The sequence below is a fragment of the Phocoena sinus genome, chromosome 1, assembly GCF_008692025.1.
Source record: "Phocoena sinus isolate mPhoSin1 chromosome 1, mPhoSin1.pri, whole genome shotgun sequence".
Classification (NCBI taxonomy): Eukaryota; Metazoa; Chordata; class Mammalia; order Artiodactyla; family Phocoenidae; genus Phocoena; species Phocoena sinus.
In genome coordinates, this window is record NC_045763.1 from 158134537 (window position 1) to 158160395 (window position 25859).

The 25859-nt window shown below is 35.1% G+C and overlaps 1 protein-coding gene across 4 annotated transcripts in view; it reads right to left on the reverse strand.

Moving 5' to 3' along the window:
- AKT3 (AKT serine/threonine kinase 3) overlaps nt 1-25859 on the reverse strand; it is a 386558-nt gene that overhangs the window by 103086 nt on the left and 257613 nt on the right. For all 4 annotated transcript variants that reach the window (XM_032643721.1, XM_032643865.1, XM_032643791.1 and 1 more), the window contains one exon: nt 2165-2287. In XM_032643721.1, coding sequence (XP_032499612.1) covers nt 2165-2287 — 123 coding nt within the window. The remainder of the gene's footprint in view (nt 1-2164; nt 2288-25859) is intronic.

Below are 25859 nucleotides of genomic sequence, written 5' to 3' on the forward strand. Positions count from 1 at the left end.
TTCTAAGTAAATTTGGAAATGCTATATAACTTATGTTTTATCATACCATATAACTAAATTCTTTTTTAAAACTCTGGATTCAAGACATTTAAACATTATAGGATTATTTGGCCATTCAGACATCAGATATAGGGATGCTGAATTCTGCCACTCCTGGCTATAAAAAGCTGCAGGCTAAATATAATCATATTGTTGATTCATATCCATCTCTGGTCTATTTGGGCACTTAGTTGATCATCCCTGATATAGATACAGTTGCATAGTTCATTTTTCCTAAAAACAGAATTTTATAGCTTCTTTAATCAATAATATGTTAAGAAATAAAACAATAAAGAAGATGTGGCACATATATACAATGGAATATTACTCAGCCATAAAAAGAAACGAAACTGAGTTATTTGTAGTGAGGTGGATGGACCTAGAGTCTGTCATACAGAGTGAAGTAAGTCAGAAAGAGAAAAAAATACCACACGCTAACACATATATATGGAATCTAAAAAAAAAGGTTCTGAAGAACCTAAGGGCAGGATGGGAATAAAGATGCAGACATAGAGAATGGACTTGGAATTGAGGACATAGGGAGGGGGAAGGGTAAGCTGGGATGAAATGAGAGAGTGGCATGGACATATATACACTACCAAATGTAAAATGGATGGCTAGTGGGAAGCAGTCACATAGCACAGGGAGATCAGCTCGGTGCTTTATGACCATCTAGAGGGATAGGATAGGGAGGGTGGGAGGGAGACGCAAGAGGGAGGAGATACGGGGATATATGTATATGTATGGCTGATTCACTTTGTTATAAAGCAGAAACTAACACACCATTGTAGAGCAATTATACTCCAATAAAGATGTTAAAAAAATACATACTATATTTCACTGTCATCATGTAAAATAATATTTTTTGAGATAGTTACTTCTTAGGGATCATTCATAATACAAATGTATATGATAGCAACATCTTAAAATAACTGAGACAACTGCTTAAATAATTAGATAACTTAAGAATCACAGGTGTTTAAACAGGAGGGAATGGGAGTGAGGGGATAATTGTGATTTCTCTTATGTGCTATAATATGTAAATATATACCTTATTTCATAGAAACAGAATTTCATAAAAGACTAGTATAACTTCTATCTCTACAAATCATATTTTAAATGAACTAGTACTTGATAAATAAAGCAATTCTGTGTCAGATTTTAATAGGTCAAGATTATCATATGATTTACTTTTTAAGAAAGTAAGATTGTCACATTCAGAACTTGTTCAGAGTGTGTCATGGTACAAATTTCCTTAATATGACCAATCTAATTCAAAACAGTGTCACGAGAATTACTGCTATCTTTTATGAGTTACTCCGGGGGTCAGCAAAATATGGCTTGTAGGTGAAATCTTGCCTACTGCCTGTTTTTGTAATTAAAGTTTTACTGGAACACAGCCAGACACGCTCATTTACATATTGTCTGTGGCTGCTTTCACCGTACAACAGCAGCACTGAGGAGTTGTAAAAGACACTGTAAGAGCAGCAAAGCCTAAAATATTTACTATCTGGCCTTCACAGAAAGTTTGCCAATCCCTGAGCTATTCTGAGGGTCTTAACAGAAAGAAACTTAGAGAAATAAAGTCACTATTACTGATAAAAGAAATACAGTGCTTTTCAAATGGAAATTAAACAAATTGATAAAAGGCTATATTAAAATGCTTCAGGTATTTAAACCCACTAAAAATTTAATACCAAATCAAATATTTTCCTTCCCCCAAGTAATCTTATTTATTATAAAAATTTCTTCATAATACATCACAGGATGTTAGAATAATGAAATTTATTTTAAAATGTCACTTGCAAAGTTACTTGACTTATAATCAGATGTTTAACATTACTCATTACACTTTCAGAAAAATGAAACTATTATTGATAGATCATATTTGATCAGAGCAGTCAAGAAGAACTTATTTAGCATGTCAAAAACTCGGACATAAAACTACTACACATTTATCAGTGAATGAAATTTCCTGTCAAATACAGTGAACCAAATTCTTAAACAGAGTGGTTTTATTTCCCAACTAAATCTGCTTTTCTCCAAACTGTGTAACTTTGTAATTACTTTGTGTTTGTCCCTACAGCCTCTGCAAAAACAAATTCTGATTACTTTTCTTTTTTACCTTGAGATCACGGTACACAATCTTTCCGGAATGTAGATAGTCCAAGGCAGAGACAATTTCTGCACCATAGAAACGTGTGCGGTCCTCAGAGAACACCCTCTCTCTCGACAAATGGAAAAACAGCTGCAGAGTAAACAGCAGGGACAGGATTGTAATAATTACTGATTTAGTGGGGGAAATTAACACAAACATAAAACACCTCTCATCACCATATTGTGATGATAGATAGTGTACTCTCAGCGGACACTGAGCAGTCTTAGACAGCAGCTGGCTTATCTTTTCCAGGTTTCCAAGGGGAGACTGCGAGCTGTTAAATCAGCACTTTAATCAATATACCAATCTTGTTTAAGGCATTCTGCTTGCTACCCATTTAACCTTCAGTTACCAGAGGAAAAAGTATGCATCATCAGATTACATCTCCCACTCAGTATACTGTTGCTTCACTCTTTCAAGGATTAGGTATTGAGACTTTATTAAAATAAATGCACATAAGCATAGATGGAATATTTCGACTTAATTATCTGAGTTACACTTGATTTCAAAGGAAGGACTGCTGATTTGTGGAACCTTATTTATGTGAACTTGTTAAATTCTACAACTCTTGATTCATCATGATACCTCTAGAAATGTTTTCAATGTTTAAATCCATGTTTTCTGCAATGAGAAACTGTGAGGCTTTACATTTTCAATTTATGTTAGTAATGCCCAAAATGGACTGAGAAGCTCCCATTATTCCCCTAATAGTTCTCAATGCATACTCTTCCTATTTCAATAATAACTAACTATGACACCAACCTTTTCTCATGTAATCACTTAAAACTATAAGCCCATCCATTTCCTGTTAACAACAGTCAACAAATATTTATTGGGTTCTCACTGTGGTCAAGCATCCAGCTCTGCATTTAGACAGCCTCTTTATTTAAGAAACTGCCCGTCTCAGCTCTCAGTTCAATAATGTATATGAGGAAGGAGCTGGTTTCAGGCACTATGAATTGACTACTGACCTTTCTGTGTACTGTTTCACTGTATTAAGAAATCCACCAGGAACAACAAAAGATGGTTCGCAGTGCTGAGTACACTGCCGAGTATCACAGTAGGTACTCAATACATGTCTTTGATTAAAGAAATGAACCAATCAGTCAATGTATTCTTGACTGCAAGATCAGAAATTAACTATATTTTCACATAGATTACTTCTACAAACTGCTTCTACAAATTTATAAGAATTATGGTTAACTGAGATTTGTTTCTCACACACCAAATCATAATTTAGGTAACATAAAAGAGGTTCTCTATAGATTCCATCTTCCCTTTTCCCACCTCCAACTCCACTTAAGAGTTTATCATTATTTTAAGATAAAATTTATGCATAACCCATTGTCATAGTAAAGAGAGAAGAGGTAATATCATGTAACTATTGCCAAAAAAGACTGGTTCAACATTACTTATAGTAAAACTAAAATGTTTGGCAGATAGTCTCTAAACTTTAATGCTCTCTACTATATTGTCATATTTTATCAAATCTAAGATGCTGTTGATTGCAACTCCACCAACTTTTTATGTTAATACCAAGAAAAAAAAATGAGGTCAATTAAAACTATGACACACCACCAAATATAAAAGGCACTCTGACTGAAGAAATGTTCAATGTGTCTTATAAATGACCAAATATACTATGCCAAAAATCAAACCAATGTATAAAATTACTCAGGGATATGCTTCAAAATTCATTCATTTTATACAGGTACATACATGTTATTAATGCTCTACCACTCAAACAAAGACAGGAAGTAGAAAGAAGCATGGATCATCATTCTGAAATATTTCTAGGTCAAAGTAATTTCTGTCATCCTTTAATACGAAATATAACTAATTTTGACAAAGGAACCCCTGTGACCCAGATTTATGGTAGTCTTCTAATGAGATGAAAGTAGTAGTTAAGATTTCTAAATTTTCTTCAAATGTCAAGCCTAGTACCCACTCATCTACAACACAAAAGATATAGATCTTCCCTAAATCAACATAATACATGCAGGCTTCTAGATCTTTATTTAGACCATAAATCTTCAATTTGTCTTCCAGCCAATTTCTGTAAAAATATCAGCTAAAAAAAAAAAAGCTACTTAAGGAGAAGAACTCTATTTATTTCTCAATCTGCTCTCCTCTGATGTCTACCCTTGCTACTTTATGGAACTTATTCCTGTTAACACAACCAAGAACCTCTCGTTCTGGAGCTTAGAACATCACTTATTACCCTCTCCTTCTTATAAACATTCCTTGGCTTTGGTACTACAACTCTCCTGATTTTCTCTGAATATTCCTTCTAAGTTTCTACCTTGGCTTTGAACCAACTTTCCATTTAGTGAGCATCAATTATGTTAAAGTCACTGTTATTGGACACTGGGAAGAGAAAAAGAGGGCATATAATGGTGATTAAGACATAATCCCTGACCTTAAGAAATTCAACCCGATGAAGGAGATATATGCACAGATAAAAAACAAGAGAGCTATGAGAAATTCTGTAATTCCAATATTAAAAATGCTTTGGAGGCAAAGGATGATTAATCTTTATTGGAATGATCTGAGGAGACTTCACAGATAAGGTAGCATCTCACGTTTTGAAGGATGGATTTTTCACAAATGGAGAATATAAGGAAAGCATACAAAACAGTGCAAGTTTTATCCATCTTAATATTTTGACCACAGCCTAGTAATAGTACATCAACATAGTAGGTAATTAATAAATGTATGTGGAACAAATTAATCCCTCTTAATATCCACCTTAATATTTTGACCACAAGTTCTATCCTTCTTAATATTTTGACCACAGCCTAGTATAGTCCATCAACATAGGAGGTAATTAATAGATGTATGTAGAAGAAATTAATGCTAAAGAAAAAAAATAGTAATGGCAAGGAAACAACACATAGGGAGGGCATGTAGCTGAAGAACAATAATACACATCCATGATAATGACAGAACTTAAGCAAAAAAAAGAAAAAAACAAAAAAACCCCACAAAGATGAGGCCAGATTGTTTAGGACCTTGACTGCTATGATATGGTTTAGAGATTAATTTTGTAGATAAGGAGTGTCAAAGACATTTGGGTTAAAAATTTTAGCATAATTTTATTTATTTATTCTTGGCTGTGTTGGGTCTTTGTTGCTGCGCATTGGCTCTCTCTAGTTGTGGCAAGTGGGGGATACTCTTTGTTGTGGTGTGCAGACTTCTCTTGTTGCGGAGCATGGGCTCTAGGAGCACAGGCTTCAGTAGTTGTGGCACATGGGCTCGGTAGTTGTGGCTCGCAGGCTCCAGAGTGCAGGCTTAGTAGTTGTGGCACACAGGCTTAGCTGCTCCGCGGCATGTGGGATCTTCCCGGACCAGGGCTTAAACATATGTCCCCTGCATTGGCAGGAGGATTCTTAACCACTGTGCCACCAGGAAAGTCCGAAAAAAATTAGCATAATTTTAAGTACACAACTCTGGCAGCAACTAGAGAATCAATTAAAAAAATCTGAGACTACAGTAGTCAGATAAACAATTCATAAAGTGCAACAAAACTTACTGAACACCAATTCGGTACAACCACTGTGAAAAAGCTGCAGACACAATGAGAGGAAATGGTACCAATCTGAAAGAATATCACTATTTGGTTAGAACAACCAGATATATAAATAATTCCACTAAAATATGTAGTTATAAAATAGAAAGCACACATAAAGAACTGAATAAGTATGTTTGGTAATATAAGAAGTAACCTTTGAGCTGGATAAGAGCTTCTGAGGAACATTAGTGCTAGTAACAGACCTTTCAAGAGTCAATATTCCAGAGGGAACTAGCTTGCACCATTTGGGCAAAGGCAGAGAGCAACAGTATTGAAGTTTCCCTAAGGATGGCTGAGTAGGTGTTGCTGCCAGCAGTGTAAAGGAGAAGAATGGGGATGGAGACAGAGGAGCAATGGATTTTATTTTGACCTGTTGACATTTAAATAAGAACTTGATAGCACAGCTTTAGAACTATGGGACCAAAGGGTATAAAGGTAAATGTGTGAGTCATTTATATAAAGGATACTGTTGACACCAAGGAAGCAAGGTATAGCCCAGAAATTTAGTAGAAACTGCAAACAGAGTTAAGGTCAGAATTTTAGGGTATGACTGCACATAAGGGCAGGAAAAAGAAGCAGAACAGGATATTAAGATAGAGTCCTAAAAGAAATACAAACAGAAAGAATACCTGAAGAATAAAGGAAAAGAAAGTTTCAGGAAGGAAATTAACATTTACCAGGCATAGGAATTAGGTCATACGCTACTTTTCGGGGAAGAGGTGTCATACTTAGGTGGGCTAAGAAGAGAATATAAAGGTAGAAATGGTATGTGACTCTTTTAGAAAAATGAATGAAATGAGCCAAGATATTATTGAAACAAGATTTTTGCTCAATATATTAATGCTCTCAAGAAAACTTCTGTCTGAAGAAATTGAGAGATACTATAAAGCTACAATTCATATGGAATAGGCATACAAATTAAAAGAAATATCAATGAAATCAGGTGGCCAGAAACAGGTTACTTTATAAAAATTTAGAATATGGTAAAGTTGATGATTACACATAAGGATATGAAGTATATGGGGGAAAAATGACCATTTAATAAATGGTGCCACAATATTTGCTTAACTTTGGAGAAAAGTCAGAAGAGTGTCATTATTGAACACGCAGGCATTCAGTAGATATTTCAAAGAAGTCGGAGTAAAAGCTAAACCATACATTAACAAAGCTAACAAACAAGAGTGTAAAATATCATATTTGCAAATAACTGCTCTCCAGAACAAGATGTAACACTCTTTGAAGGAAGATAACAAAATCTAAACACTCAAGTAAAATCAAAGTATCTAGTATACAATCAACAATTACTAGACATGAGAAGATGCAGGAAAATATGACCCATCACCAACAAAAAAGTCAGTCATTAGAAACAGACCTCAAAAATAAGAGATGATGGTATTAATAGACAGTAACTTTAAAGCAGTACAGGAACATAAAGAAGAGATAATGGGAAATAGAAATAAATAGGACGTTTAAAGATGAAACATATAATATCTGAATAAAAATTTCACTAGATGGGATTAACAACAGGTTAGACATTGCAGAGAAAAGACAAATGAACAAGAAATCATAGCAGAAGAAAACTATATAAATTGCACCTGAAAAAAAAAAAATCTCAGCAACCTCTTGAACAGCGTCAAGGAGTCTAACATATGGATAACAGCAGATCCTGAGAGAGGGAGACATCTGCAAAGTGACTGAATTTTTCCAAACTAGGATAAAAAAGATAAATGCACAGACTAGGTATTTCAACGAAACTCAGTGAGATGAAAACTAACAAACAGGCATGAATACTCAGAACATAACCAGTCAGATCACACTAAAATTGCTGAAAAACCAGTGACAGAAAATCTTTTAAAAATTCTGAACGGAAAAAACACAATACATACAGAAGAACGAATAGGAGAATTTCCACAGACTTCTTCTCAGAAACTATATAAGTGAAAGGACAATGGAACAATATGTCCAAATTGCTGAAAGAAAAAAAACACATCCTAAAATTTTGCATCCAGTGGAAATATCCATAAAATATAAAGGTTAGAGACTTCTGTTTTTACCATGATATAAAATAAATAAAACAAGGATTTTCATACATTAAGCATTAGGCTTCAAGGTACAGTGATTCCAAAGAAAAGGGAAACAAGGTGGTAATTATGGTTGTTCCAGCTTGCTGCCTGGAGAGACCATCCAGAATGTAACACAGGGAAAGAAAACCAAAACAGAACCTGTGGAATTCTTGAAGTAAGGATAGAGAGTTCAGAGACTGGGGAGACCAAAGTAGCTGTAATTCATGAGGCAGAGAACCACAGAGAGGAGAACTCCAGGGACCTGCAATGAACTGCCTCTGAGTCTTACTAATCAGCACATGTATATGAGGAAAATTCTGAGGCCAGGGAAAAGAGCCATTGGAAAGAATCAGGTGAAAAAAATCACCGGCTCATAGAGCTAAAAATACTTTTTGTTCTCACCAGGCAAAATGGGAAAACTTCTTAAGAAATGTGGCACCCACTAGAGTCCTTGAGGATACTGCCTCTATAGTGCAGCAGTATTAGTGTTAGAGCAAAGGACACACACATATGTCAAAAGTGTTAGAGCAAAGGACACACACATATGCCAAAGGTGTCAAGGTCATTCAATGGGGCAAAGGATAGACTTTTCAACAATAGATTCTGGAATAACCAAATATCCACATGGGATAAAAAATGAACTTCAATCCTTAGCTTACAGCATACATAAAAATAAAAAATATCATAAACCTAAATGTAATAGCACAATTATAAAAGTTATAAAAGGAAATATAGGAGAAAATATTTCTCATCCATGATAGACAAAGATTTCTTAGATAGTATTTAATAAAAACAAAGAAGACAAACTGATAAATTGGATTTCAAAATTTAAAATTTCTGTTGCTCAGAAAATATCACTGAGACAATGAAAAGGCAAGGTACAGTCTGAGAGGAACTATTTATAATACACTCATTTGGCAAACTATTTGTAACCAGAATATATAAAGAACTATTATAATTTAACAATAAGATAACCCAATTAATAAATAGACAAAATATTCGAACATACAGGTAAAAAAATGTATTCAAATGGCCAATATGTGAAAATATATTTAATATCATTAGTCATCAAAAAATGCAACTCAAAACCAACCACAATAATATACTTCTATATACACATTAGAATGACTAAAATTAAAAAGACTGACCACACCAAGAGTTGGTGTGGATATGGAACAACTAGAGTTCTTGTGGCATTGATACTAGGAATGCAAAATGACACAACTACTTTGGAAAGCAGTTTTGGAATTTTTCAAAATGTAAACATATGCTTATTATAAACTCAACAATTATACTCCCCAGTATTTAGCCAAGAAAAAAGAAAACTTGTACATGTATGTGCATATCAGCTTTATGCATAGTAGGCGATGACCAGAAACAATCCAAATGTACACCAAAAGCAGGACAGATTAAAAAACATCGATATAGCATGCTCATGACTCAGAAATGAAGGAACAAACTACTGAGACATGGATAATCTCAAAAATATTAGGCTGAGCAAAAGAAACAGAAACAGACATAAAAGAGTACATATTGTATGATTCCATTTCTGTGAAATTTTAGAAAAGGTAAATCAAATCTTTAGTATCAGAAAGCAGATCAGTAGTTGCCTAGGGCCAGGTATAGAAGCAGGAGATGACAGAATGAGACAGGGAAGACTGACTGCAAAGAGGAATAGCAGAACTTTTTGTGGCAGTGGAAATGTTCTGCATCTTTTTGTAATGGGGACTACATGCATAGATGTTTGTCAAAAGTCATATAAGTTATGTATACTTAAAGTGAGTACATTTTATTGTATGTAGCTTATACTTAAGTAAAGTTGGTTAAGTAATGAAAACAATCTAAACATTCAAAAATATAGTAAGGATTTAATAAATTACATCTGCATAATTAATTACTAGGCAACTAGTATGTATTTTACAATATTAAATAAAATGGAAATTATGGCTACAGTATAAAAACAGGAAAATACACTAATATGGTAATAGTGATCATTGCTAGATGGTAAGATTTAGAGTATTTTTTTTCTGTTTTATACCTTGAAAATTACCTGTAATAATTTGTTTAATATCCATTTCCCAGAGCATTATACTTTCCTAAATGTGAGACCATCTGTCTTCCTCATGCCACGTACTAAGTACATAGCACAGTGACTAGCTTGTAGCACGCAGTCAATAAATAAGTATTTTATCAATTGAACTGAAATAACTTTTTGATGTTTTCTGCAATGTACATGTACTGTTGTTACTTTCATAATGGGAGAAATTTTATAAAGGTTTTAAGTAAACATACTGTTGATGCTTTTACTAATTCAGGCTTCTGACAAATTTTTTTTTCTTGGCAGAGGCACAGAAGAAAGAGGAAGACTGCACAAGTGCTCTATAGCTTTGCATCCTCAGCACCAAGCCTAGCATGTAGCACATATTAGGTACTTAATAAATACGTACTGCAAAGAATAAAGTTAAATTAAAAAATACTTTCCAAAGAATTATTTATAAGGAAAATTAGGCTTAAAGTTTTGAAGGTAAAGTATTTTTATTAGAAACATTAAAAAATCACACACAATAACTAAATAATCTTGTTTTTATTTAAAAAATGAATTTTTTGCTCCTCAAGCAAGGAACATACCTTTAGAAATTTAAGTTCCTTTAGCAATGACTACATGTTTGTGTGTGTGTGTGTGTTGTGCTTAGCAATGTGGGAATATAGTAATGTAATATTAATAGATTGCCTTAATGATCTAAATATACAAGTTTATATTTCATTACAAACATTTCATTACAAACATTTTAAAGAATGTTTATCTTTAAAATAAATTGTTATATTTTGAAAAATATGCAACAAACTTTAAAAAAAATTACAAACATTTCATTACAAACATTTTAAAGAATGTTTATCTTTAAAATAAATTGTTATATTTTGAAAAATATGCAACAAACTTTAAAAAAAATAAAGATCCAGACTTAAACAACATCCTGAGAACTATCACTGCAATCTAAGACTTTAAATTCAATTACACTTTTTTCTTGCAAATACTGTCTATACAAACTTTAGTCACTCCTTTGTAATAGCAAAATATCAGTTAACAGAAAATAACAAAATATGCTCAATATGGGTCAATAATTACAATGATTACATTCATTATCATAATATTGATTTAGCTTGGAACCTGAGTACCCTAAAGACAACTAATTAATTAAGCAATGAGACATAGGAGTCTGTGCAATAATGCTGATTAACACATCCCTTAGGTTTACAAAAAGACCTAAGATGAAAAGAATGTCTCTAGCTCACATACAAGAAAACTAGTCAACAATACTGCCTTAGTCCATTTGGGATGTTATAACTGATTACCACAGACTGGGTGAATTATAAACCACAGAAATTTATTTCCCACAATTCTGGAGGCTGGGAAGTCCAAGATCAATGCACTTGCAGATCGGGTACCTGCTTCCTGGCTCACAGACAGCTGTCTTTTCACAGTGTCCTCACAATGGGGAAGGAGCAACTGAGCTCTCTGAGGTGTCCCTTATAAGGGCACTAATCCCATTCAGGAGGGCTCCACCTTCATGACCTAATCACTAGAAAGGCCCCACCCTCCAAATGCCATCATACTAGGGATTAGGTTTCCACATATGAGTTTAGGGTGGACATAAAGATTCAGTCTGTAGCAAATACTATACTACACAATTGGAATGGTATCAGTTATACAATAAAACAAACATTTAAACATGTACTTTTATAGGATCAAATAAAAGTACACTTACATTTAATAGGTAATTCATATTAATTGTTTTCTAGATCATGTCTATCCTCTTCTCAAGCTGAACTCAGTTTCTATGCATTTCACACAGAAAAATTAATGTAAAGTAATGTAAATTTACATTTAGTTTTTGAAGAAAGTTTCTTCCAGAAAGGATACTGATAAAATGCCATATTTTAATAAATAGTTCAAAATTACATTTCTTAAAATACAAATTAAACCCTTAGGATGTTTCAGGAGAATTGAAAGGGATCTAAGGTCAGATGGCTGGACTCTGAAACAGTTGTTTGTTTATAAATTTCCAGCTAAATACCTCAAGCCCTATTTCTCTATTTCTTGCCCTCTTCTTACAAGTCTGAAAATGTAAAAAGAATTCTCGATCTAACTAGGTGCCTGATACTGGAAAAAGTAGCCTGTAGGCTGGCAATTTTTTTTTTTAACATCTTTATTGGAGTATAATTGCTTTACATTGGTGTGTTAGTTTCTGCTTTATAACAAAGTGCATCAGCTATACATATACATATATCCCCATATCTCCTCCCTCTTGCGTCTCCCTCCCACCCCTCTAGGTGGTCACAAAGCACCGAGCTGATCTCCCTGTGCTATGTAGCTGCTTCCCACTAGCTATCTAATTTTTAAACAATTAATGCAAGGCATGAAAAGTTAAGGAAATTTTCTGGGATCAAAAGTCACCTAATGAAAATACTTTATAATATGGTAAGTACAAAAATAGTTCCTTTAAAATTTTTTAAAATTTTATTTCCATAATTAAAATAATTTACATTAAAGTATTTTATTACGACTCTACTAACAAGATTAAAAAAGAAATTGCTCAGTTCTACCACATTAAATATTAATAGATTTTTCATTTGGAGAAAAAATTATACTTTTAAAAGAGTAAAAATTCTCAAGGTAATTATTTTAAAATATTTAAATCTATTAGGATATAATGTGAAATATTTGGGCTATTTATGAAATATATCCAATACCAACACAATAAAAATAATAAACACTACAATTTTTGAGCATTAAGATATTACATTCTAACAACAATCACAAAAGCTACAAAATGCTATTTCCATATTATAGATGGTTAAATATAATAAATATAAGTTATTATTACTATCACAATAGGCACCATTTTTGAGTACTGCTACTTGTTTGGCACTATACTAAGTAAGTTACATGCATTATATTATTTAATCCTAAAACAACGTTATAAAATAGGTACAATGATTATCTCTATCATACAGATGAGAAAACTAAGATTTAGGCATGTTATGAAGCTTGCCTAGCATCACACAGCTCTTAAGCGGTAGAGCTGAGATTCAAACTGAGGTCTCTGGTCTCTAGGGCATATCTATTTATTATTCTAAGTACAGTTTCTATTAACTTGAGACAATAAATGTATAAATTATTCAATTAAGAAGAAATTTCATTCATGAGTCTCCTTTATAATTGCATAATATGAATTGCATGAGAGAAGGAACCTTGTATAGAGTACAGTTGCCTTCTCAGGGTCTAGAACTAGATAGGAATTGAACAATATTCAGCAAATAAATTTTAAAAATTAGATGAAATAAATTCCTGGAAAAACACAACCAAAGCTCACTCAAGAAGAAATAGATAAAATGCATGCTTTCATAAATATATTTTTAAAATTTCACTTCATTGTTAAAAACCTTCCTACAAGGAAAACTGTTGGTCTCAAAATTTCACTGGTGAATTCTACCAGAAAATAGAAGAAGCAATGCTGCCTGACTCATTTTAAGAGGTTAGCATTACCCTGAATCCAAACCCAGAGACATTGCTCGGGGTAGGGAAGAGAAGGGACCCTACAGAATGATATTCCTAGTGAACAAAGATTTAAAATTCTTAACAAAATTTTAGCAAACTGGGTTCAACAACATACCAAAAGGATAATACATCATAACTAAGTGGGATTTATCTAAGAAATGCAATGTTGGTCTAACATTAAAAAAAACAAACAATGAAATTCAAGATATCAACAGAATAAAGAAGAAAAATCACATGATCATCCCAACAGATACAAAAAAATAATATGACAAAATTTTACATCCTATCATGATTTATAAAAAAAAAAGCTTAGCAAAATGGGAACAGAAAGGAACTTCTTCAATTTGTTAAAGGGTATATATGAAAAACCTACAGCTAATAACATTCTTAATGGTGAAAAGTACAAATGCTTTTGCCCTAAGATCTGGTATAAGGCAAGGATGTCTGCTCTTACATTGCTATTTAACATTGCTCTGAAGGTCTTAGCTTAATAAGACAAGAAGAGAGAAAATCCACTGAGGCTGAAAAAGAGGAAGTAAAACTGTCTTTGCTCCCACATGATGTGATCATCTACAAAGAGAATTTCAACATACTTAAGAACAAACAAACAAATAGACAAACTGAGCAAGGATGCAGGATTCAAGGCTAATGAGTAAACATCAACTGCATTTCTATATGCAAACAATTCAGATTTGAAACTTTAAACAAATCATTTATAATATTAAAAAATAAGATAAATAAGGATACATTTAACAAAAAATGTTCAAGACCTGTACACTAAAAACTACATTATATTGTTGAAAGAATTAAAGAAGATCTAAATAACTGGAAAAATATACCATGTTCATGGATCAGAAGGCAATACTGTGAACATGTCAATTCTCCCCAAATTGATCAACAGATTACACTATCAATTAAAGTCCAGTAGACCTTCATGCAGAAATCAACAAGCTTATTCTATAATCTACATGAAAATATTAGGGTTGCCAAGACACTTTTTAAAAAGAAGAGCAAAATTAGAAGACTTGAACTGCCTCATTTCAATACTTACTCTAAAGCAAAAGTCTTAAAGACAGTTAGATATAAGTATAAGGATGGACGGATATAGATCAATACACAGAGTCGAGTCCAGAAACATCTCACACATATATATGGTCAATTGATTTTTGACAAAGGTGTCAGGGTAATTCAATGTGAAAAAAAATAGTCTTTTCAACAAATATGCTGGAAAAATTAAATATCCAGTTGCAAAAAAAATGAACCTTGACTCAAAGCACCATAAACAAAAATTAACTTGAAATGGTCTGCAGACCTAAATATAAGTCCAAAAAACTATTAACACTTCTAGAAGAAAACATAGGAGAAAATCTTAACAAACTTGCGTTAGGAAAAGATGTTTTAAATTAAACCCAAAATGCATAAACCACAAAAGAAAAACACTTATAAACTGTATTTCATCTAATTTAAAGGTTCTGTCCTTAAAAAGACACTTGTAAGAAAGCACATCAGTAGTTGCGATGACAGGAGGTGACGGTAGGAACTGACTGTAAAGGGGCGTGAGAGACTTCTTTGGGTGATAGAACTGTTCTATATCATGACTGTGGTGATGGTAAACTACTCATTTGTCAAAACTCACTAAATTGTACACTTAAAAGTGGTGAAGTTTACTAAATGTAAATTACATACGAACAAGATGACTTTTAAAAAACGTATTTAAACAAAAATATACACAGGAAAAAAATTCCCCGCTAAAAAATGAAAAGGCAGAACACAGACTGGGAGAAAATATTTGCAAAACATATATGATAAATTACTTGTATCTAGAATATATAAATAAGTCTGATTACTCAATATTAAGAAGGCAAACAACCCAATCAAAACATGGACCAAAGATTTTAACAGATACTTCAGTAAAGAAGACATAACATGGCAAATCAGCACAGGAAAACATGTTCAATATCATTAATCATTCAGGAAATTCAAGCTAAAACTATAAGATACACATCAACTAGAAGGAGTAAAATTAAGAAAGACTAACCACGCCAAGTGTGGTGATGATGATAAGTAACATCCTAGAAATACAAAATGGTACAATTTGGCAGTTTCTTATGAGTTGAACATACCAAATAACACAGAAATTGTATTCCTAGATATTTACCTAAGATAACTGAAACTATACAACCACACAAAGGTTTCTACTGGATTATTCACAAGAAATTTTTTCATAATAGCCCCAAACTGCAAGAAAACCAAATGTCTATCTACTAGAGATTATATAAACACATTGTAATACATCATCCATATAATAAAGCCATAAAAAGAAATAAGCTACTGATATATGCAACAATATTGATGAATATTAAAAGTATCGTGTTAAGATGCAGAACACAAATGACTATATACTGTGTTTTGAGATTAGAGTTTTTAATATTTAAATATTGTTTCGTTACATTTCCTGTTTCTTTTGTTTCTTTTCTTCATGGTCTCAAATTACACATATATTGTGCCTTCTGTTTTCACTCTCTTGAAATGCGCACTCTGGGGTAATCCAACCTTTATGCAAGAAGTTTGACTACCCTGAAATTGCCATCCTGTGCCATAACCACATGGAGAGAAATTGTGAAAACAGATAAGTGCCTGGGCAGCTCCTGTACTTTCAGTCACTTCATCTGATATTCTAGATATAAAAGTAAGCATCTTAGATGTTGAGGCTAGTCAAGTCTTTGGATTCTTACTTTAGATGCAGAGATATATTGGCTAAATAAATTTTGGGAAACTAGCCTTGAAATACTATAAAAGTATATACTAAAAACATTCCCCAGGGAGAGGACTGGGGTTGGCAGCGTGAACATAGCCTGCAGGGGGTTAGGGCACCACGGCTAGCCAGGAGGGAGCCTGGGGAAAAGACTGGACCTGCCGAAGAGGCAAGAGACTTTTTCTTCCCTCTTTGTTTCCTGGTGTGTGAGGAGTGGGGATTAAGAGCGCTGCTTAAAGGAGCTCCAGAGATAGGCGCCAGCCGCGGCTAAAAGCGCGGACCCCAGAGACGGGCAAGAGACGCTAAGGCTGTTGCTGCTGCCACCAAGAAGCCTGTGTGCGAGCACAGGTCACTATCCACACCCCCAATCCGGGGAGCCTGTGCAGCCCGCCACTGCCAGGGTCCCGGGATCCAGGGACAACTTCCCCGGGAGAACGCACAGCGCCCCTCAGGCTGGTGCAACGTCCCGCTGGCCTCTGCCGCCGCTGGCTCGCCCTACACTCCGTACCCCTCCCTCCTCCCGGCCTGAGTGAGCCAGAGCTCCCGCATCAGCGGCTCCTTTAACCCCATCCTGTCGGAGGGAAGAACAGACGCCCTCCCGCGACCTACACGCAGAGGGGGGCCAAATCCAAAGCAGAGCCCCGGGAGCTGTGAGAACAAAGAGAAAGGGAAATCTCCCCCAGCAGCCTCAGGAGCAGCGGATTAAAGCTCCACAATCAACTTGATGTACCCTGCATCCGTGGAATACATGAAGAGACAACGAATCATCTCAAATTGAGGAGGTGGACTTTGAGAGCAAGATTTATTATTTTTTCCCCATTTCCTCTTTTTGTGAGTGTGTATGTGTATGCTTCTGTGTGAGACGTTGTCTGTATAGCTGCTTCCACCATTTGTCCGAGGGTTCTAACCGTCCGTGTTTTTTGTTTTTTCTTTAAAAAAATTTGTTTTTCATAATAATCATTTTTTATTTTAATAACTTTATTTTATCCTTATTTTATTTTATTTTATCTTCTTTCGTTCTTTCTTTCCTTCCTTCCCTCCTTCCTTCCTCCCTCCCTCCTTCCTTCCTTCCTTCCTTTCTTTGTTTCTTTCTTTCTTTTTTCTTTCTTCCCTTCTTTTTTTCTACTTTTTCTCCCTTTTATTCTGAGCAGTGTGGATGAAAGGCTCTTGGTGATGCAGCCAGGAGTCAGTGCTGTGCCTCTGAGGTGGGAGAGACAACTGCAGGACACTGGTCCACAAGAGATCCCCCCCCAGCTCCATATAATATCAAACGCCGAAAATCTCCCAGAGATCTCCATCTCAACACCAGCACCCAGCTTCACTCAACGACCAGCAAGCTACAGTGCTGGACATCCTATGCCAAACAACTAGCAAGACAGGAACACAACCCCACCCATTAGCAGAAAGGATGCCTAAAACCATAATAGGTCCACAGATACCCCAAAACACACCACCAAACGTAGACCTGCTCACCAGAAAGACAAGATCAAGCCTCATCCATCAGAACACAGGCACTAGTCCCCTCTACCAGGAAGCCTACACAACCCACTGAACCAAATTTAGTCACTGGGGACACACACCAAAAACAATAGGAACTACAATCCTGCAGCCTGCAAAAAGGAGACCCCAAACACAGTAAGATAAGCAAAATGAGAAGACAGAAAAACACACAGCAGATGAAAGAGCAAGGTAAAAACCCACCGACCTAACAAATGAAGAGGAAATAGGCAGTCTACCTGAAAAAAAATTCAGAATAATGATAGTAAAAATGATCCAAAATCTTGGAAATAGAATAGACAAAATGCAAGAAACATTTAACAAGGATCTAGAAGAACTAAAGAGGAAACAAGCAACGATGAACAACACAATAACTGAAATTAAAAATACTCTAGAAGGGATCAATAGCAGAATAACTGAGGCAGAAGAATGGATAACTGACCTGGGAGATAAAATAGTGGAAATAACTACTGCAAAGCAGAATAAAGAAAAAAGAATGAAAAGAACTGAGGACAGTCTCAGAGACCTCTGGGACAACATTAAACGCACCAACATTCGAATTATAGGAGTTCCAGAAGAAGAAGAGAAAAAGAAAGGGATTGAGAAAATATTTGAAGAGATTATAATTGAAAACTTCCCTAATATGGGAAAAGAAATAGTTAATCAAGTCCAGGAAGCACAGAGACTTCCATACAGGATAAATCCAAGAAGAAATACTCCAAGACACATATTAATCAAACTTTCAAAAATTAAATACAAAGAAAACATATTAAAAGCAGCAAGGGAAAAACAAATAACACACAAGGGAATCCCCATAAGGTTAACAGCTGATCTTTCAGCAGAAACTCTGCAAGCCAGAAGGGACTGGCAGGAAATATTTAAAGTGATGAAGGAGAAAAACCTGCAACCAAGATTACTCTACCCAGCAAGGATCTCATTCAGATTTGATGGAGAAATTAAAACCTTTACAGACAAGCAAAAACTGAGAGAGTTCAGCACCACCAAACTAGCTTTACAACAAATGCTAAAGGAACTTCTCTAGCCAAGAAACACAAGAGAAGGAAAAGACCTACAATAATGAACCCAAAACAACTAAGAAAATGGGAATAGGAACATACATATCGATAACTGCCTTAAATGTAAATGGACTAAGTGCTCCCACCAAAAGACATAGATTGGCTGAATCGATACAAAAACAAGACTCATATATATGCTGTCTACAAAGACCCACTTCAGACCTAGAGACACATACAGACTGAAAGCAAGGGGATGGAAAAAGATATTCCATGCAAATGGAAACCAAAAGAAAGCTGGAGTAGCAATTCTCATATCACACAAAATAGACTTTAAAATAAAGACTATTACAAGAGACAAAGAAGGACACTACATAATGATCAAGGGATCGATCCAAGAAGAAGATATAACAATTGTAAATATTTATGCACCCAACATAGGAGAAACGCAATACATAAGGCAAATACTAACAGCCATAAAAGGGGAAATCGACAGTAACACATTCATAGTAGGGGACTTTAACACCCCACCTTCACCCATGGACAGATCATCCAAAATGAAAATAAATAAGGAAACACAAGCTTTAAATGATACATTAAACAAGATGGACTTAATTAATATTTATAGGAAATTCCGTCCAAAAACAAAAGAATACACACTTTTCTCAAATGCTCATGGCACATTCTCCAGTATAGATCATATTTTGGGTCAAAAGCAAGCCTTGGTAAATTTAAGAAAACTGAAGTTGTATCAAGTACCTTTTCCAACCACAATGCTATGAGACTAGATATCAATTACAGGAAAATATCTGTAAAAAATACAAACACACGGAGGCTAAACAATACACTACTACATATCCAAGAGATCACTGAAGAAATCAAAGAGGAAATCAAAAAATACCTAGAAACAAATGACAATGGAGACCCAACAACCCAAAAACTATGGGATACAGCAAAAGCAGTTCTAAGTGGGAAGTTTATAGCAATACAATCCTACCTTAAGAAAAAGGAAACATCTCAAATAAACAACCTAACCTTGCACCTCAAGCAATTAGAGAAAGAAGAAGAAAAAAAACCCCAAAGTTAGCAGAAGGAAAGAAATCATAAAGATCAGATCAGAAATAAATGAAAAAGAAATGAAGGATTCGATAGCAAAGATCAATAAAACTAAAAGCTCGTTCTTTGCAAAGATAAACAAAATTGATAAACCATTAGCCAGACTCATCAAGAAAAAAAGGGAGAAGACTCAAATCAATAGAATTAGAAATGAAAAAGGAGAAGTAACAACTGACACTGCAGAAATACCAAACATCATGGGAGATTACTACAAGCAACTCTATGCCCATAAAATGGACAACCTGGAAGAAATGGACAAATTCTTAGAAATGCACAACCTGCCAAGACTGAATCAGGAAGAAACAGAAAATATGAACAGACCAATCACAAGCACTGAAATTGAAACTGTGATTAAAAATCTTCCAACAAACAAAAGCCCAGGACCAGATGGCTTCACAGGTGAATTCTATCTAACATTTAGAGAAGAGTTAACACCTACCCTTCTCAAACGCTTCCAAAATATAGCAGAGGGAGGAACACTCCCAAACTCATTCTACGAAGCCACCATCAACCTGATACCAAAACCAAACAAGGATGTCACAAAGAAAGAAGACTACAGGCCAATATCACTGATGAACATAGATGCAAAAATCCTCAGCAAAATACTAGCAAACAGAATCCAACAGCACATTAAAAGGATCATGCACCATGATCAAGCGGGGTTTATTCCAGGAATGCAAGGATTCTTCAATATATGCAAATCAATCAACGTGATACACCATATTAACAAATTGAAGGAGAAACACCATATGATCATCTCAATAGATACAGAGAAAGCTTTCGACAAAATTCAACACCAATTTATGATAAAAACCCTGCAGAAAGTAGGCATAGAGGGAACTTTCCTCAACATAATAAAGGCCATATATGACAAACCCACAGCCACATTGTCCTCAATGGTGAAAAATTGAAAGCATTTCCGCTAAGATCAGGAACAAGCCAAGGTTGCCGACTCTCACCACTATTATTCAACATAGTTTGGAAGTTTTAGCCACAGCAATCAGAGAAGGAAAGGAAATAAAAGGAATCCAAATTGGAAAATAAGAAGTTAAGCTGTCACTGTTTGCAGATGACATGATACTAGACATAGAGCATCCTAAAGATGCTACCAGAAAACTACTAGAGGTAATCAATGAATTTGGTAAAGTAGCAGGATACAAAATTAATGCACAGAAATCTCTGGCATTCCTATACACTAATGATGAAAAATCTGAAAGTGAAATCAAGAAAACACTCCCATTTACCATGGCAACAACAAAAAAATAAAATATCTAGGAATAAACCTACCTAAGGAGACAAAAGACCTGTATGCAGAAAATTACGACACTGATGAAAGAAATTAAAGATGATACAAATAGATGGAGAGATATACCACGTTCTTGGATTGGAAGAATCAACATTGTGAAAATGACTCTACTACCCAAAGCAATCTACAGATTCAATGCAATCCCTATCAAATTACCACTGGCATTTTTCACAGAACTAGAACAAAAAATTTCACAATCTGCATGGAAACACAAAAGACCCCGAATAGCCAAAGCAATCCTGAGAATGAAAAACGGAGCTGGAGGAATCAGGCTCCCTGACTTCAGACTATATTACAAAGCTACAGTAATCAAGACAGTATGGTACTGGCACAAAAACAGAAAGATAGATCAATGGAACAGGATAGAAAGCCCAGAGATAAACCCATGCACATATGGTCACCTTGTCTTTGATAAAGGAGGCAGGAATGTACAGTGGAGAAAGGACAGCCTCTTCAATAAGTGGTGCTGGGAAGACTGGACAGGTACATGTAAAAGTAAGAGATTAGATCACTCCCTAACACCATACACAAAAATAAGCTCAAAATGGATTAAAGACCTAAATGTAAGGCCAGAAGCTATCAAACTCTTAGAGGAAAACATAGGCAGAACACTCTATGACATAAATCACAGCAAGATCCTTTTTGACCCACATCCTAGAGAAATGGAAATAAAAACAAAAATAAACAAATTGGACCTAATGAAACTTCAAAGCTTTTGCACAGCAAAGGAAATCATAAACAAGACCAAAAGACAACTCTCAGAATGGGAGAAAATATTTGCAAATGAAGCAACTGACAAAGGATTAATCTCCAAAATTTACAAGCAGCTCATGCAGCTGAATAACAAAAAAACAAACAACCGAAACCAAAAATGGGCAGATGACCTAAATAGACATTTCTCCAAAGAAGATATACAGATTGGCAACAAACACATGAAAGAATGCTCAACATCATTAATCATTAGAGAAATGCACATCAAAACTACAATGAGATATCATCTCACACCAGTCAGAACGGCCATCAACAAAAAATCTAGAAACAATAAATGCTGGAGAGGGTGTGGAGAAAAGGGAACACTCTTGCACTGTTGGTGGGAATGTAAATTGGTACAGCCACTATGGAGAATAGTATGGAGGTTCCTTAAAAATCTACAAATAGAACTACCATATGACCCAGCAATCCCACTACTGGGCATATTCCCTGAGAAAACCATAATTCAAAAAGAGTCATGTACCACAATGTTCATTGCAGCACTATTCACAATAGCCAGGATATGGAAGCAACCTAAGTGTCCATCGACAGATGAATGGATAAAGATGATGTGGCACATATATACAATTGAATATTACTCAGCCATAAAAAGAAACGAAACTGAGCTATTTGTAATGAGGTGGATGGACCAAGAGTCTGTCATACAGAGTGAAGTATGTCAGAAAGAGAAAAACAAATACCGTATGCTAACATATATGTATGGAATTTAAGAAAAAAAAATGTCTTGAAGAACCTAGGGGTAAGACAGGTATAAAGACACAGACCTACTAGAGAATGTACTTGAAGATATGGGGAGGGGGAAGGGTAAGCTGTGACAAAGTAAGAGATTGGCACGGACATATATACACTACCAAACGTAAAATAGATAGCTAGTGGGAAGCAGCCGCATAGCACAGGGAGATCAGCTCGGTGCTTTGTGACCACCTAGAGGGGTGGGATAGGGAGGGTGGGAGGGAGGGAGATGCAAGAGGGAGGAGATATGGGAACATATGTATATGTATAACTGATTCACTTTGTTATAAAGCAGAAACTAACACACCATTGTAAAGCAATTATACTTCAATAAAGATGTAAAGAAAAATTCCCGAATTTATTTTACCTTTATGTGCTAATGTGAATATTATAATGCATCCTTCTTGTCTTGAGACTTTTTGAAAAAGCTTTGGGTGAAAACAATAGAATTCTGATAAAATCTATGTAATATATTAATAACTAAAGTAGTAAAGAATTTAGCTTGTCAGACTCTTGACAACAGATATTTATATATCTATAAATTTAGTAAAATTTAGAAAATCATCACTATGAATATGAAATGATACTTTTAATTTAAAAATCACCCAAGTCACACCTCCACAAATTTGTAAGTAGAACTAGAATGCTGACTGCCGGCACTTCTGTCTCATGTGAATTTAAAATGAGATAATTGAAGACAAAATGCCAGCCAGATAATGAGAATCTGAAATAAGTATGAGAGGATCTCAAGATTGGCATGAAACTGGAAGTCATATGCAAAAAGAAAATGAATTTTATCAAAGGGCTTACTATAGAGCGTACAATGAACTAAAATGTGGACAAGAATATTAAATAACGGAGAGTGTTAGGTTCAGTTGTACCCACATAAAGAATATAGAAGAATGTGAAAAATTTATTATTTACAAAATCTTTGTAATGATTTTCCTTTCCCCACTAATGAATCTCTTAACCTCCAGGAGATTTCAGCCTGGAGAGGGATTTATAGAGGTTTGGTTTACAGGCCTGAAAGAAATAAGGCTATGAGTAAGATTTTGGGAAAGAGTCCTAAGTAGAGACATTCTAAATCAAACTAAACACCTTAGTCAGTGTTCAGTTTACTTTTTCTCCCCACAATATTTTTCTGCTTCTCATATGAATTTGATAATACTTAAGCTACAAAAAGAGAGTGGCTTGGATATGTCAGCAGCAGTGTGATTGGTCACATTATTAGAGTACTTTTATAATCTCCAGATGCTGACTTACTGTCCACCAAAGGTTTCACTGAACTTTCATAACCTTGTTCTACTGAGCTCCAAACCAACCCTTGTATATTCTATACTATAGCCAAGGTACATACCTTGCATCATGCCAGAAAAAAAGAAGAATCCATGGTACTCTGCTTAGAAACTAGTAGTAGATGTCAAATCCAATGAATTCAGTTGCTATCTTTCAGTTGTATATCTTTACTATACTCTTACACTTAATATGCTTTCCTTAACTTTTAAGGCTTCTCTTGTCTGGCTCTTTCTATCCAGAATCCTCCTTAGGCTTCTCTCAACACCAACATGTCTGATGTTGGTATCTTCAGGCACCATTCTTAGCCATTTATTTTTCTAACTACACACTGTTCTCACACTGGACATTTCTTTCCTTCCTTCGTTTCCGCATTGCTGCTGATGTCTATTTGTATCTCTGACCTGACTCTCCTACTTCCTTCAGATCCCCACGAGGTAACTCACATACAGGATGATCAACTCAGAACTCATTCCTTTTACTGTGTTTCCTGATTTTACAAACAGCCCAGCATCCACACAATTCCCCAAGCAGCAAATAGGAAACTGTGTGATGTTTCCCTTTCTCTCCATTTAGTCATTAAATCCTGGGAATTCTAGTACCTAAACACCATTCAGAATTTGTTTCCTTCTCACTAATACTGGCTCAATTAACAACCTTATCATTTTTATGATCGGATTACCAAAACCTTCCAACTTCAGTAGCTTCTAAGTAGTTTCCCTGTATCCAATTTTGTCTTTTCCAATACATGCCTCATACCACTACCAAAGTCTTCTTTGTAAAACATTTCATACAGACGTCCTTCCATGACGCTTCACTGCCTTCAGGATAAAATCTAAATTACTTGGGAGAGATCTGTCCTAACATGACCCTACCTACCTGGTTAGATTCTTCTGGCTTTTCTCTGCAGGACTCTATGCATCATCCATACTGTGCTACATCTGGGGAGATCGGGGAGAGCTTGCATGAGCTCCATCACACTCTAAACATTCTATTTTCTCTGTGTAGGAATGCTCTCCCTCTCATCCTTATTCATGTAACTTACAGTTACATTCAAGACTTAGCTTAGCAACTACTTTAAGAAGTGTTTCCTACCCTGGCATTCTCCTCCTTCCTTTTGGATTGATTCAAATAGGCATTCTCTGTATCCCAGAGCAACCAGTGTTTTCATAGCAATAATGACACTGCATATGTATATTTTCTTGTCTGTCTCTCCAATTAGATACTCATCTTCTAAAGTAAAGTACCATATTTTCCTTATTTCTACATCCTCTGAGTTCCAACTCATAGTAGTTACTCATTAAATATTTAATAGGCAAATGGACTATAATGGAGTGGGTTCTAAAGTTAACACATAGATTATGAGGTATAACCAAAATCATCCTTGGAAATTCCTTAGGAAGGTACTACACTGAAGACCAATATACTGTCTCAATATAGTCAAGCTCAGCACAGTTTTTCCTCTAGCATTGAAATAATATAGTTTCTTTAGATGAACACCTCTACTTACGATGCACTTAATGACAATGTTTTATAAAAACTATGTATTTTTAAGCACTAGAATTTATACCCCATGAAACTCTAAGGATGGCAAGTAGAAACTGACGTGGAATAAAAGAATAGCAAATTTCTCTCTCATCTTCAGGTCACTCTGAATATACTCAGCAAGCGGAATGGCAGAATCACCACTTCCTTCTTTCCTTCCCTTCCACTCTCCTTCCTCCCCTCCCTCTCTCCCTCCTTCCCTCCTTCCTTCCTATCTATCTATGTTATCTCTTGCTGGGCCTATTTCTTTGAGTTCATATAAATTAAATAAAATTATTATATGACTCCATTGTGCTGATACGCCTATAAGCAGCCACTGTTGATTTTTCACAACCAGTATTTCTCTCATAATCTACTTCCACCAAGATTATGTAGTGCTTTAAACAATATTGGCAAATGCTGGGATAATAACAAGCATGGCCATGAGCATGCTAAACTCT